Source organism: Gobio gobio, assembly GCF_949357685.1.
Source record: "Gobio gobio genome assembly, chromosome: 7".
NCBI classification, from domain to species: domain Eukaryota; kingdom Metazoa; phylum Chordata; class Actinopteri; order Cypriniformes; family Gobionidae; genus Gobio; species Gobio gobio.
In genome coordinates this window covers 10,971,893-10,986,452 of record NC_137103.1, presented here as the reverse complement: position 1 = coordinate 10,986,452, position 14,560 = coordinate 10,971,893, and the positions used below count along the sequence as shown (strand labels likewise).

Genomic DNA, 14,560 nt, shown 5'->3' with positions numbered 1-14,560 from the left:
TGAAAATTTCTTGTATTACACTCCACTTTTTTTGAAAATAGTCACTTGGTCATTTTTGAGCGAGATGCTAACGGTCTAATCAGATTCAATGATCTATGCTAAGCTATGCTAAAAGTGCAACCGCCAGATCCGGAATGGATTTGAAAACGGTAAAACTCAACTGTTTAACTCTAGGGGAGCTGGAAAATGAGCCTATTTTCAAAAAAAGAGAAGTATTCCTTTAAATTAGAAATGAACGCACATTTTTGAATCTGTCATGTTTCAATCCTTTTCTTTGGCTGTATTTGCAGGCAGAGATTTTAAGTGTTCTCAGTCATCGAAACATTATCCAGTTTTATGGAGCGATCCTGGAAGCTCCCAACTATGGAATTGTTACAGGTCAGTAAAACGTGACTCATTACTCTGAAGCGCAGCATTTATTACAGTGTTTGCAAGGCAGGGCTGTTTTGAAATTCCTATTTTATTATTCTATACAGACTCCATTCAAACTTTGCTTCATAGATCATTTTAGTCTTAGGTTTTGTTACTTTTATTTATAATTAATAATTAGTTTCTATGGTTTACCTCTTTATTCTTTACTATAAGAATTATACTTTAAGAAATTGATGATCGAGAGATTAAAAATGATGTAATATTTTCATTTGCATAATAAATTAGGATAGGTCTGCATTACATTTCTTTATCCATCTCTATTACATATTAATATACCCATATATCACCATGTACCCATATATAACTGTCAAATTATTTGTTTTTGACTTACAAGCACTGGCACTTCCTTCAGGAAATGCTAATTTCTCAGTTTCTCTCAGACCAGTCTCATTTGCATTTGGATTATAATAAGCAAATAACAGCACCCTGGACCACAAAACCAATCATACGGGTACATTTCTGGAAATTGAAATTTATTAGGCTTGCTGCGATAGTCGGTGTTGCCGGTGTTATCGGTGTTCAGGCGAAACACCGGTTACATCACTTGGCCACCGCGGCACCACCCCACCGTCGTTTTTTTTTATAGTAATAAAATAATTTAGTTCAGTTAGAGAACAGACACTACAATTGAAAACTGACCAGATGATCACGGAAGATTTTGTTTCAAAGCGAAATGTGCCTATTTAAGGGAGTTTGTCGTTTTGTTGTTGTGTTTTTCATAAAGATTAATAGGCTAATGATCCAGGCCCGATTCCAGAATCAAATCACTGAGGGTGCTTCTGAAATCACTGAGGGTGCTCTAGTAAAGTGCAGATAGGCTAAGCAACGGCTCCACCATAGCAGTGTAAAGTGAGAAATGTATGGTTATTTATTTAAGTCATCATTTTTACCAATAATTGGAATTTCAAAAATATTTTGCTACAAATTGTCTATTAATCTATCAGTCTGCCTTTACATTGCTTTAAAGCGTTACTAGTATTTTAACGTCATCTTCATGAGAACCAGAAAAAAAGGTTTTGTGAATGTAGACACATTTTTTTTATTTTTTTTATTCCTATGTTATATGCTATATTCTCTGCTCTGTAGAGGACACCACAACCCATTTATTGAGAAAATGAAAAGACATGAATAGACAAACAAATCCAGACTTAAAGCTGTGTATGTTGTAGAGAAATTTGCTAAAATATAATGTCCTCTACAGAGGCAAAACCTCTATTCTGGTTCTCAGGAGGATATTTCTGTCTCGTGCAGAGTGGCATTTATATTTAGATGTCACTTCCGAACCTTGCTGCATGCGATTGGCCGTCGGTCCTCTTAGCAATAGTTTTATTCAATGAATGTTATAGACTGTAGCCTCGAAAGCAAGCCAAGATCGCTACGATCACTAAAATGCTGTTGCTTTGTCAGTTCATCGTGATCTCACAAATTTCCGTTATAAAAATGAAGTTGTCAACAATAAATCTCTTACTTACATCGTGTCTTGACTTTGTTAATGAGAGGTTTCGCAGAAACTGGCGTTTTGAGCGGTGAGAATCTGATCGCAATTGAGAGAGCAACAACTATATCTGTGATTGGCTACATTACTCACCGCTGCAAAAAACGCTGTAAATAGATGGATTTGACGCTCTCTAGAGCTCGGACTCAAATGTGCAAATCTGTTTCGCCAATATTAGTGAAGTTTTAGTAACTAATTTCGGGAGGAGCACGTCCAGATAATTAAACCTATCTAAACAATGGAGCACGCCAGATAATGTAACCTAATCAAACCCAAGTGGAGCACCCTCAGATAATTAAACCTAATTAAACACATGTGGAGCATATCAAGCCAATCGATTTAATCAACGATAAGAGGTGTGTGTATATATACAGCATATTTACCTTCTTTCGTTGACCGTTTTTATTTTTTAGCATCCCTCCACCACCCCATCTCCTCACTTTGATTTAATAAACTCATTAGACGTCAACACAATCCATAATAAAATACAGTCTAGTTCTAGACTATCTTCACCATGGGGGGGATACTCTGGGATCGGGCCAAATTCCGAGCCCGAAGCCCTCCCCTGGACAGCACGCCAAATACGCATAATCTTTACTCCATTTAATTTGATGTACGTGTGAACTCGTGAAATACAGTATGAACTGAGGGTGCTTTTGCTTGCGTTTGAGGGTGCTTAGCAAATCTTGCACCCCCGTAGATCTGGGCCTGTAATGAACCCACAATTCAAGCAACCCGCCCCCGAATTGGTGCTAATTCTAAACCGAAAGTAAAATGCGCACGGCCGCACTGTCATTCATTCACGGCCTCACTGTCATTCACGGGGCGTGTCCAGTCTGGCGTGTTTTCAGTTCATGCCTATGGAAGCTTAACTTTCATAGGAATTCATTGAGAACACTCGCTTTGCTCTACGACCGCTCCATTATGAAAGCCCGAGCGGCTGTGCGCATTTTACTTTAGGTTTAAAATTAGCGATTTGAAAAGCCCCTGCCGGTGTTACCGGTTTTATCTGTGTTGTCACACGTCGGTGTTGTCCTCACCGTCACATCCCTAAGATTTATACATCATCTGAAATAAACTTTCCATTGATGTATGTAGTGATGCACCGAAATGAAAATTCTGGACCGAAACCGAAAATTTAGGATGCACTTGGCCGAAAACCGAAACTGAAGCCGAAAATGGCTTCTTTTAAAAACGTATACTAATAAATAAATATATATAGGCTATATATATATATATATATATATATATATATATATATATATATATATATATATATATATATATATATATATATATATATTAGGGCTGGGCAAATTAACGCGTTAACGCGGGCGATACATTTTTTCAGCTTAACGCAATTAAAATATTTAACGCAAATAACGCAGCGTCCGTTTTTATATCCATTTTTGCTTAGCGTTACATGATCATCACGCTCTTATTCATGTAAATGCTTCCAAGCGTGACAAGACACAAGCGAACGCGCTGTATGCCAATGTCCTGTGTGTGTGTGTGTGTGTGTGTGTGTCAGTGTCCTGTCTGTGTGGATCATAGACCGTAAAAAAATATGGACGACGCGACTTCATTGACTTCCGCTGACCAAAGTTGAAGCTTTCATAGGCCCGCTCACGGCGCTGACATCTTGGGACCGAGTCTGCGCAGTGGTGATCTCGGGACCGGAGTTGCGCAGTAGAGAACAGGAAGTAGAGGCGCGATTATCAAAAGCCCGCCCACACTCTCGCAGATGCAGAACAATTCATTATGTTGGTGTGAAATAAACAGTTATGGAAGTGTATAAATTAAAGCTAAAGCTCCAATCTCCTCCCAAAAATCCAGAAAAAAGTCCGTTAGTGCCTCAGTGACAAGTTCATTCAGAGAAGCCGTCAATCTCAGCTGTCAATCATGACGTCACACCCCTCGTTTTTATAGCATCAAATAACTCACTAAAACTAAACTTATTTAAAAAACGAACACTTGAAATGAAATTATTGTAATAAAAACTGCCTAAAATGACAGAAACCATCTTTAGGAAACAATTATTTGAAGTGTAATTAAATTGTTTAGTGTGTCTCGTGCCCATTCTAATACATGGAGAGGCGGGGTTTAGGAGCTATACTGGGACCGGCCACCGGGGGGCGATCGAGGCCCGAAAGCTTCAATTTCTGACTGAAGCACTACAGGCTTGGTGTGGATGCGTCTCATGTCAGCTAATCAAGGGACACACACACACACACACACACACACACACACACACTCGACGCATAGATAGACTCGCGTCAGTTTCCTGCTCACATCGAGTTCTCTTTTGCTCTTGAACAAACAATAACACAGAGGATTTTGAGTATTCTCATATTAGGAGTCTTAAATTAGTTAAATAACGTCTTAAATGAACTTAAAGAGTTGTGAGGAAATGAGATGCGCGGGACAGCGCGTGAGATCCGCGGATGTTCTTAAAGTGACAGGAGCACTGATGATGCCTGTCATAAATGTTCATCAAAGAACAACGGGAACAGAGAAAATTTTAGCTTTAATGATGATTCATCTATATTTAATTTATTATTTATGCAGTTAAGAAAGATAACTATTACATTTCTGTATATGTATAACAGGGAAGGCCATGGGTAAATATAACATTTATTATTTTGGGTTTATGTAAAGATTGTTTTAAGTTCACTTAAATTAAAAGTTGTTTTTTTTAAAGCCTTATAAATGTTGAAATTGGGAGCTTTCAGTTATACTGTAATGTAACGTCATTAATGTTTCATAGAGACTTTAGTATCAGTGATACTGGCCTTCATTCATAAAAATATGACAATACAACACATATTTAAAATATGCTGTCTTTAAATTGTTTATACATTAATTTGGAGAGTAACTGAAATTATTACAATATCAAAATATTAAAAACGTAAAATATTAAAAACTTGCGATTAATCGCGATTAATTACAGAAAAAAGTGCGATTAATTAGTTAATTTTTTGTAATCGATGCCCAGCACTAATATATATATAGCGGGAAAACCGTGGACTTGGCAACACTGCTTGGGGCAGATAAATACCTGCGTGCAATCCACGCAAGCAATGGAAAGCAGCCTTCGTTTGCGCACCAGTAGTCAAGGGGATTGTCGCTTCTGGCAATGGGTACTTCAGCTAACCTTAGATACGTCTCTATGTTCTCATACCGCTGACATGCTTAATCTTTGATAGGCAGACGCGTCGCGTGATAACGGCTCGAGCGTGAGTGAAACCTCCGCCCACAAGAATACGCAAAAAAGGGGGCGTGGTCTTGTTGCTCTCCCACGTGGAGAAGAGGAAGTGTTGCGTTCGTAGAGTGTTTTTATCGCCATGTCGTCGAGACCGGTTGAGACGCTGTTATTTTCATCCCGGAGTCAAATCACCTTTGTTTGGCCTTCAGGGGCTGTACTTTGAGCACATGCATCTCCCCGTTATGGTAAGAGGCGGGACCTTTCCGGGCAACGTGCCCTAAGCTGCTGTCGAATCACAACACGGGAACCGCTGGCACAATCAGAACTCGTTACGTATTTCTGAAGGAGGGACTTCATAGAATAAGGAAATCATCGAGGCGTTTTTAGGACAGTGAAAACAGCAGTATACAGATAAGTAAATTGTGTGAAAAATACTGTTTTTTTACACGCAAACTTGAACACATGTTATATTTCACACTGTAAACACAATCAAAGCTTCAAAAAAACAGGAAAAACGGGACCTTTAATTATTATTTTCAGAATGTGTACTGTATTGAAAATATTACATTTTTAATTAATAGTGGATTAATTAAATTGTAGGACCTTTGTCCCATATCTCAAGAATTAGTGATAACGTCAGGCCTCGATGAGCTATAAAGCTGTTTCTTCATAACTCTCATGTGCAGTGAGATTCAAACACTGTCTGTTGTTGGTCTGCGTCTGCTGTGCGGAGCGAGTGTGACTCAAATGAAGCTGCAGTGATTGTAAAGGATCATAAAGTGCAGTCCTGAGAGACAGTTGAGTCTCTCTTTATGAAAAGTAAATGTAATAAGAGCAGGTGAAGGGGATGTTTATGACTAGCTCACCTTTGTCAGTGAGGTTATTAATTTCCCCTGTGTATGTATCTCTGTTTGAACCTGATAATCTGACCATTATATGATGTGTGCTCACAGTGACCTAAACCTAAGCTAAACATACAATATCCATGAATATTAACAGACTTAACTGCAGTTGTATGTCAGTGGTATGCATCTGTATATGGATACTTCGCATTCTTTTGGGAACACATCTCTTGTTTTTTAAATAATTTTAAATAAATGTTTTATTACATATGATATATACACCGATCAGGCATAACATTATGACCAAGTGAAGTGAGGAACACTGATCATCTCTTCATCGTGGCTCCTGTTAGTGGGTGGGATATATTAGGGAGCAAGTGAACAGTTTGTCCTCAAAGTTGATGTGTTAGAAGCAGGACAAATGGGCAAGCGTAAGGATTTGAGCGAGTTTGACAAGGGCCAAATTGTGATGGCTAGACGACTGGGTCAGAGCATCTCCAAAACTGCAGCTCTTGTGGGCTGTTCCCGGCCTGCAGTGGTCAGTCTCTATCAAAAGTGCTCCAGTGAAGGACCAGTGGAGAACCGGCCACAGGGTCATGAAGGACCAGTGGAGAACCGGCCACAGGGTCATGAAGGACCAGTGGAGAACCGGCCACAGGGTCATGGGCGGCCGAGGCTCATTGATGCCCGTGTGGTCCAATCAAACAGACGAGCTACTGGAGCTCAAACTGCTCAAGAAGTTAATGCTGGTTCTGATAGAAAGGTGTCAGAATACACAGAGCATCTCAGTTTGTTGTGTATGGGGCGGCACAGCCGCTGACCAGTGCCCATGCTGACCCCTGACCCCGCCCAAAGCACCAACAGTGGCACGAGAGCATCAGAACTGGACCACGGAGCAATGGAAGAAGGGCCTGGTCTGATGATCACGTGTTCTTCTACATCATGTGGATGGCCGGGTGTGTGTGCGTGGCTTACCTGGGGAACACATGGCACCAGGTGCATTATGGGAAGAAGGAAAGCCGGCGGAGGCAGTGATGCTTTGGGCAATGTTCTGCTGGGAAACCTTGGGTCCTCCATCCATGTGGATGTTACTTTGACACGTACCACCTACCTAAGCATTGCTGAGACCATGTCCAGCCTTTCATGGAGACGGTATTCCCTGGTGGATGTGGCTCTTTCAGCAGATAATGCGTCTACCACAAAACAAAAATGGTTCAGGAATGGTTTGAGGAGCACAACAACGAGTTTGAGGTGTTGACTTGGCCTCCAAATTCCCCAGATGTCAATCCAGTCGAGCATCTGTGGGATGTGCTGAACACACAAGTCCGATCCATGGAGGCCCCACATCGCAACTTACAGGACTCAAAGGATCTGCTGCTAACATCTTGGGGTCAGATACCACAGCACACCTTCAGGGGTCTAGAGGAGTCCATGATGGGTCAGGGCTGTTTTGGCAGAAAAAGGGGGACCAACACAATATTAGGTCATTATGTTATGCCTGATCGGTGTATGTTACATATTACACATAAATATTTTATAACCCAATATTGCTGATATTAATTTAGACACTACATGGAAGTACTGGTATTTTTATAAATCAACTATTTAATGTATTTATTAAATGCTAATTTGATATATATTCAATATATTCAATCAAATCAAAACTAAAAATCAATATAAAATATATTATATATAAATATAAAATTTGATCAATTTAATATATAAATATATATATATATATATATATATATATATATATATATATATATAGTATTGGTATTGGTGATACTTTATTTCATAAAAAAGATGCCATTTACTTCAAATATACTGTATGTACATTAATTTACAATATTAAATATAAAAATATATAAAAAATGTTAATGTTAGGTGAATTAATCACGATTAATTACTGAAAATTTTTGATTAATTAATTTTTTTTTCTTCGATTGACAGCACTATAATATTCAGCACTGATAAATCAAAATCATCATATTAGAAATAAATTTGAAGGATCATGTGACACTAAAGACTGGACTAATGATGCTGAAAATTCAGCTTTGAATACACTTATTTAGCTTTGATGCGCTTATTAATACTTAATAAGAAAATATTTCTACATGTTAGTCTCATGTATCATGTGAAAAGTGCATAGCTTAGCCTTAGATTGCACTCGGATGTTTGTTCTTCAGCAAAAAGGGCTGTCAGAGTTTGCGTCTATTTTTCATTGACTCATTTTCAAACAAGTACTACACCGTGCAAATAAATGACATCACAGTTGTGTTTTCTCTTGTCATGTGTGCCGTAGACGTCAGTGTTTGTGTATATAAGGCATTATGTGGTTTTTGAATGTTCCAGTGTATTTAGATGATGTCATTGAGGGTTTGAGCTCAGAAACAGGATATTGTGATAAACAGTGTTTAACAGCAAGCACTATATCACAGTATTTGATGACAACTAGTAGTGCACTGTGTCCCACAGCAGTGATATGTAAAACTAATACGAGAGGTTTTGTGTTTTAATTTGTATTCTATGTGTGTGTGTGTGTGTGTTTTGTAGAGTATGCCAGTGGTGGATCTCTGTTTGACTATCTGTCCAGTGGTGAGAGTGAAGACATCAGTATGAAGCAGATTATGACCTGGGCCATGGACATCGCTAAAGGTATTATATACACTCACACACACACACATACATAAACTGAATTAAAAGATGGGATTAGCCCCTGGTTTCACAGACAAGGCTTAATCTAGTCCAAGACTAAAATGCATGTTTTAACTGTTTTAACTGAAAGCTGAAAGTTTTGTCTCAATATGCACACCAGTAATACTTTTTTCTAAGGCACGTTTATAAAAACGACTTAAATGTGCTAATTGGACTAACGCTTAATCCTGGTTTAATCTAAGCCCTTTTATGTGAATATTATGACACAAGTGAACAGTGTAGGGGGTAACGCAATACAAGTAACTTGAGTTACGTAATCAGATTACCTTTTCAAGTAACTAGTAAAGTAATGCATTACTTTTTAAATTTACAACAAAATATCTGAGTTACTTTTTCACGTTTATTTGACTGACAGCTCTCCTGTCCCCATGTTGATAGAAATCGAGAGTAAGTGCAGAGGCGTTGTGTGTAAACATGATAGTTATTGTAGTTCTAGACTAAATGTAAGCATTATTTATCTCACTTGAAAGATTCAGTATTCCTCAAAAAGAATAAAATAAGTCAGAGTACTATGCAAACCTCCAAAAGTTAAATAAAACAAATATTTTTATGCATTTATTCTACCTTTATTGACCAATGTCTTGCTGCTGACCTTTGCTGATTCAGTTAAATCATGAGCAAAATTTTTTTGTTTTTATTATTATTATTTTATTTTCGTCCCATTCTTCCATTATCCAGAATGGCAGCAGAATGGCACTCTACTGTTCATGCGCGAATTTGCATTTTTACCTCCGCCTGAGGCTTATTATTTCAATTTTGGTATGAAGAGGTCTTTACATTTGCACCAAAATATAACTTTTTTGTTATAAAAAAAAAAAAGCCCAGCCCAGGTGAGAAAATGTAACGTAAAAGTAATGCAAAAGTAATGTAACGTGTTACTTTTCTTAAAAAGTAACTAAGTAACTCAATTAGTTACTTTTTAAGGGAGAAACGCAATGTTGTAATACATTACTTTTCTGTACTTTTCTTTGCTGTAAACATTATACCGTTTAACTAACTTTAATTAACTTCCAGTGAACAGTTGAACAGTTTAAATTAATATGTGCATCTCTTGCAGCAGTGCTGAGGATGCACATTTGAATTCACATATTTGTGTAAAATATGTTACAGTCTTTGGATTAACATTACACATGGTAAGACGACACTGGTGTGATATAATCAGATGCCAGTCTTGTCTGTGCAATTGTATCCAATCTTTCAAATCTGTAGAAAATGTACCCGGTTGCTTTCAAGTGTTCATAAATCACTGTTTACATGGGGCAAACGACACCAGAGAAGAATTGAAAGCATAGTGTTTAACCAGAAGTTTGTCTGTGTGGAAATGGACATTATATACACTACCGGTCAAACGTTTGAAAAAAAATGTCATGAAAAGGATTCATGAACTATATTTTACATCAAAATTGTCATAATTTAGAAATAAAAGGCATTTTTCCTACCATGATTTAGCCCTCTGATCTGAATGCTCTGTTTGAAGGGCATGGCTGCTGTGAGATGCAGTGTAAACGCCCACTGCTGTGATTGGCTGCTGTGAGATGCAGTGTAAACGCCCACTGCTGTGATTGGCTGCTGTGAGATGCAGTGTAAACGCCCACTGCTGTGATTGGCTGCTGTGAGATGCAGTGTAAACGCCCACTGCTGTGATTGGCTGCTGTGAGATGCAGTGTAAACGCCCACTGCTGTGATTGGCTGCTGTGAGGTGCAGTGTAAACGCCCACTGCTGTGATTGGCTGCTGTGAGATGCAGTGTAAACGCCCACTGCTGTGATTGGCTGCTGTGAGGTGCAGTGTAAACGCCCACTGCTGTGATTGGCTGCTGTGAGATGCAGTGTAAACGCCCACTGCTGTGATTGGCTGCTGTGAGATGCAGTGTAAACGCCCACTGCTGTGATTGGCTGACATCTTTGCTTATGTGGAATTCTCTCAAAACCTTTTACTATGTTTTTACTATTATAGCTCTCAATATTATCTAATCGTGAAAAGCGTTGATTATAGCATTAAATTTACATCTACTCCCGTGGTATGAAAGTTTCCTGTGATGAGCATTGTAGCCGACTACAGACATGACTGTGGAGCGCATGAATGCAGTTATCTCGCCATTGCGATTTGATTTCTGCACTCTCAGGAATGCTTTCATCATAACTAACCGTGCAAAGGTTATGCAAATAAGAGTGTACAGCTACAGCGATTATTGGGAGGGTTCTTTGATCGTTTTCTCTATATTATTTAATCACAATTTAAATAACAGATTATATTCAAGCTACTAAGGTAACAATGTGAAGTTGATAGTTTAGTCACTGGCTTGATTTACTGATGCAAAAAGCAATAAACTATTTTGAGACAAATAACGTCCGACTGTTCATGAATCATATAAAAAATCACATGGTCACACTTGGTTGCAGGAAGATGAACATGTTTAGGCACAGAAGCACAGTCTCTAATAATGTTCACAGAATAATCCAAATAAGCTAGACGAGTGAACATAACTGTTAATATAGACAAGACCAAACAACTAAGACATGAATTTAAATACACCTGATAACAAAGGAACAGCTGAACGGGATAATTAAATTGAATCAATAACCGTTACACATCAGACATGCAGACAGGAAATGAACACAGCAAAGACAGAAAACCAAACTAGACTGAATACAACAGTGACATTACGCCCCCTTCCAAAAAGGCATGACCTTTGCATAGGCAGTTCACTGATGGGAGGAGGTTTTGGTGGAGGACGGGAATCCGGGAGAGGTGAAAACTGAGGAAACCAGGGTGGTGAAGATGGTGAAATAAACCAGGGAGAAGCCAGGAGCAGGAGGCACCAGACAGTGACCCAGGACACAGCCAGGATGGCGGCCCACGTCTCCGCTGTCTCGCATACCCCTTTTCCACCAAGGCAGTGCTAGAGCTAGATCGGAGCCAGAGCCTAGTTTCAAATCGGTTCTTTGTGTTTCCACACCCAAAGCCCCAGCTCCGAGCCAGGAAAAGTGGTTCTTAAGTAGCACCAAAACATTGCTGGGCTAGAACAGGGCTAGAAGTAAGAACCGATTACGTCAGGCGCTGGGGGCGGGGTCAACAAGACCAACACAAACTTGAGATCCGCCATTGTTGAAATAGCAGCTAATGGAGCTAACAGCTGCTGCTCGTTTGTAATCTCCGTCTATACAAATTACAGCGAACTGCATGAATGTGTTGGATTCGCTGTGTTTTCGTTGTGTTTTGATGCTGATGTAGGATTGTAAAGCCATGTGAATCAATAGTAACGCAACGTTTGCATTGTTGATGGAAGGCTTGTTCGCAGCGGTGCTGTGCAGAGACCGATCGCCGTATGATAACGAGTCCACCGAGAGCACACGACTCCTTTTGATTCACTCATGCGTTTTTTTTTATATCATACGTGGATCGGTCTGCGCAGCGCCGATGCATCTCGAGCAAGCCTGGTGTGTTTATGTTTCCCGCAAAACCCGCCCAATTGCTACTCAAAACAAGCCCAATCGCGTTTCAGGGGGGCTTCCCCGGTAAAAAGCACATTTGGGGGTAAAATATGTGTTTTTTTGGCATGGTTGCCTACTAAAATTCGCATTCCCGGGGCTAAATATCACATAATTGGGGTCGCCTCAACCCGCGGACATGAAAAACAGCCGCGGCAACAGTGATGAAGTAGCCCAACTTGGCAACACTGCCGCTGCCTCGCTAGAGTTGCTGAGAAAGATGAGACGTATACAGTGACGTAAGATCTGGCTCTGTTGTGGCTCTCAGCAGGTGGAAAAGCAAACGGTTCTTAGAAGGCTCCTCAGTCGAACCAACTATGAACTGGGACTAGCTCTGGCTCTGAACTAGCTCTAGCACTGCCTTGGTGGAAAAGGGGTATCAGACAGCCCTTGTTGCAGACAGAGAGCCAGGAACCAGAACAGGGTGGAATCTGAGCAACTGAGGGCTGAGGTGGAGCTTGTGGGAGGGTGAAGCCAGATGGAGCCGGAGGGGTGGAGTCCAGTGGATGGCCCGCAAGTTTGTGGCGGTGAAATGGTGACACCTGACCCAGACGGAGCTGATGTTCCAAGGGAGCCAGGTGAAGCCGAATGCCTGATGGTCCCTGGTGGAGCCGATGGGCTGAGGTAGGGTGACAGGATCAGCGGGCAGTGGCGGAGCCAAGAGTTCCATATGTCCAGGAGGAGCTGGCTCATTGCAGGTCAGAGGTGGATCCATGCCACTGTGAGTAGGCTGAGGGGGAACTAAGGAGCTGACGAGAGACAGCGGAGACTGGGTGGAAGGACTGGAGAGGAGGCAGGAGAGGGAGGCTGAGGGATTCCGGTACTTGGGGGGGTGGGGGTGGGGTGGGGGGGGTATCATCCTCTCTAAAATCAAAACAACAGTTCATTAGAATCATCAGAAACTCACTCTCGATGGCAGGAGTGTGGGCAGGGCTCCTTTCAGTACCCTCAAACTCCACTATAACTCCCACAACAACAGATGGTGCTGCCCACTCACACACCTGGTCAGATTCGCAAGGCTCGGGCCCTTTGTCTGCGGTGGGCTCAGGCAAATGTTCCGTGCAGCTAGGTGGTTTCTGGCTGGGCACTGGATTGGGAAGAAGAACGAGGTCCTTCCCCAGGACAACTTTACCTTTGTCATGGTGTTAAGTCCCGTTAGAGGAATGTACAAAAGCAGTCATTTGGGAAGTATGTTAGATGGGCGAGATCTAAAAACTCAAATGGTCCTTGAGGAAGCAATCTCCTTGTGTTTACATATTATAATGTTATTTTGTATGTCTATGTTGTCAATCTATGTTGTCAATTGAATGTTAATTATGAAAAGTGAACAGCATGAGATAGAAAGGACACATCATAAGATGCGCAGTGCCAGGAGACATGGAGTGGGTCAGACATGATTGTGACCACTTCATTAAGTTTTGTTTTGAATAAATTGTATCTTAATTTTAATCAATGTTTCATCAGCCAATTGGGGCATTCTGGGTTGAGCGAGCAGAGCTTAATTGGTCAGTATTATTAAATTGTAGGGATGCACCGAAATGAAAATTCTTGGCCGAAACCGAAAAAGAGGAAACCAGGGCCGAAAGCCGAAAACCGAAACACCGAAAGAAATTATGCCAAATATTAGTACCATTGCATTTATGGCTATGACTGTGTACTAACTTTACTAAAATCAAGGCATTGCAATTGCATAAATTAATATTAAAGTTTCAAAGAATAAATCAATTACAAGTTATGCCAATATTTATTTAGCACATTGCAACAATGCACAGTATAAAATAAAATTCAAACTAAAATGTTTAACTTGACCCCACTCATTTGTACATTAAATAATAATGTACAGGCCTACAGAAAGGTTTTTAAATTAAATGTTCTCTCATAAAAACAAAGTGCATTTAGGTCTAGTGCATTTAAAATGTTTCTCTGTAGGACTACTACAAGAAAGTGCTTTCAGAACAAGTGCAACTGCTTAAAGATACAACTATTTTCTCTGTAGGCCTTTAACATAATAGTGTATCAAAGCAAAGACTGCCATAGCCCATATGTTAACTGTAGAATAGGGGTGTAGCGGTACACAAAACTGACGGTTCAGTACAACAGTTTTACAAAATGGCTTTTTATTTATTTTTATTGGTTAACTGAAAAAAAAAAGATTTATTGAATATATTGCTCTAAACTATATAGGGAGCCCTTACTTGCACATTAATATTAAAGGTTAACAACAGAGCCCAAAATATTAGCCTAAATTCAGTTGCTATGTATTTTTAGGTCTAATAATCAACACTCAAATAACATCGTACACAAACAAGTACACTTCACATAAGGCAGTTTTTGCAATAACTTCTAAATCTAATTATAAAATAGTTTTTTATCCAATT

The 14,560-nt window shown here is 39.9% G+C and overlaps 1 protein-coding gene across 1 annotated transcript in view; it reads left to right on the top strand.

Moving 5' to 3' along the window:
* map3k20a (mitogen-activated protein kinase kinase kinase 20a) overlaps positions 1-14,560 on the top strand; it is a 106,497-nt gene that overhangs the window by 29,409 nt on the left and 62,528 nt on the right. The window contains exons 3-4 of the mRNA XM_079822456.1: positions 291-378; positions 8,531-8,632. Of these exons, the coding sequence (XP_079678582.1) occupies positions 291-378; positions 8,531-8,632 (190 nt within the window). The remainder of the gene's footprint in view (positions 1-290; positions 379-8,530; positions 8,633-14,560) is intronic.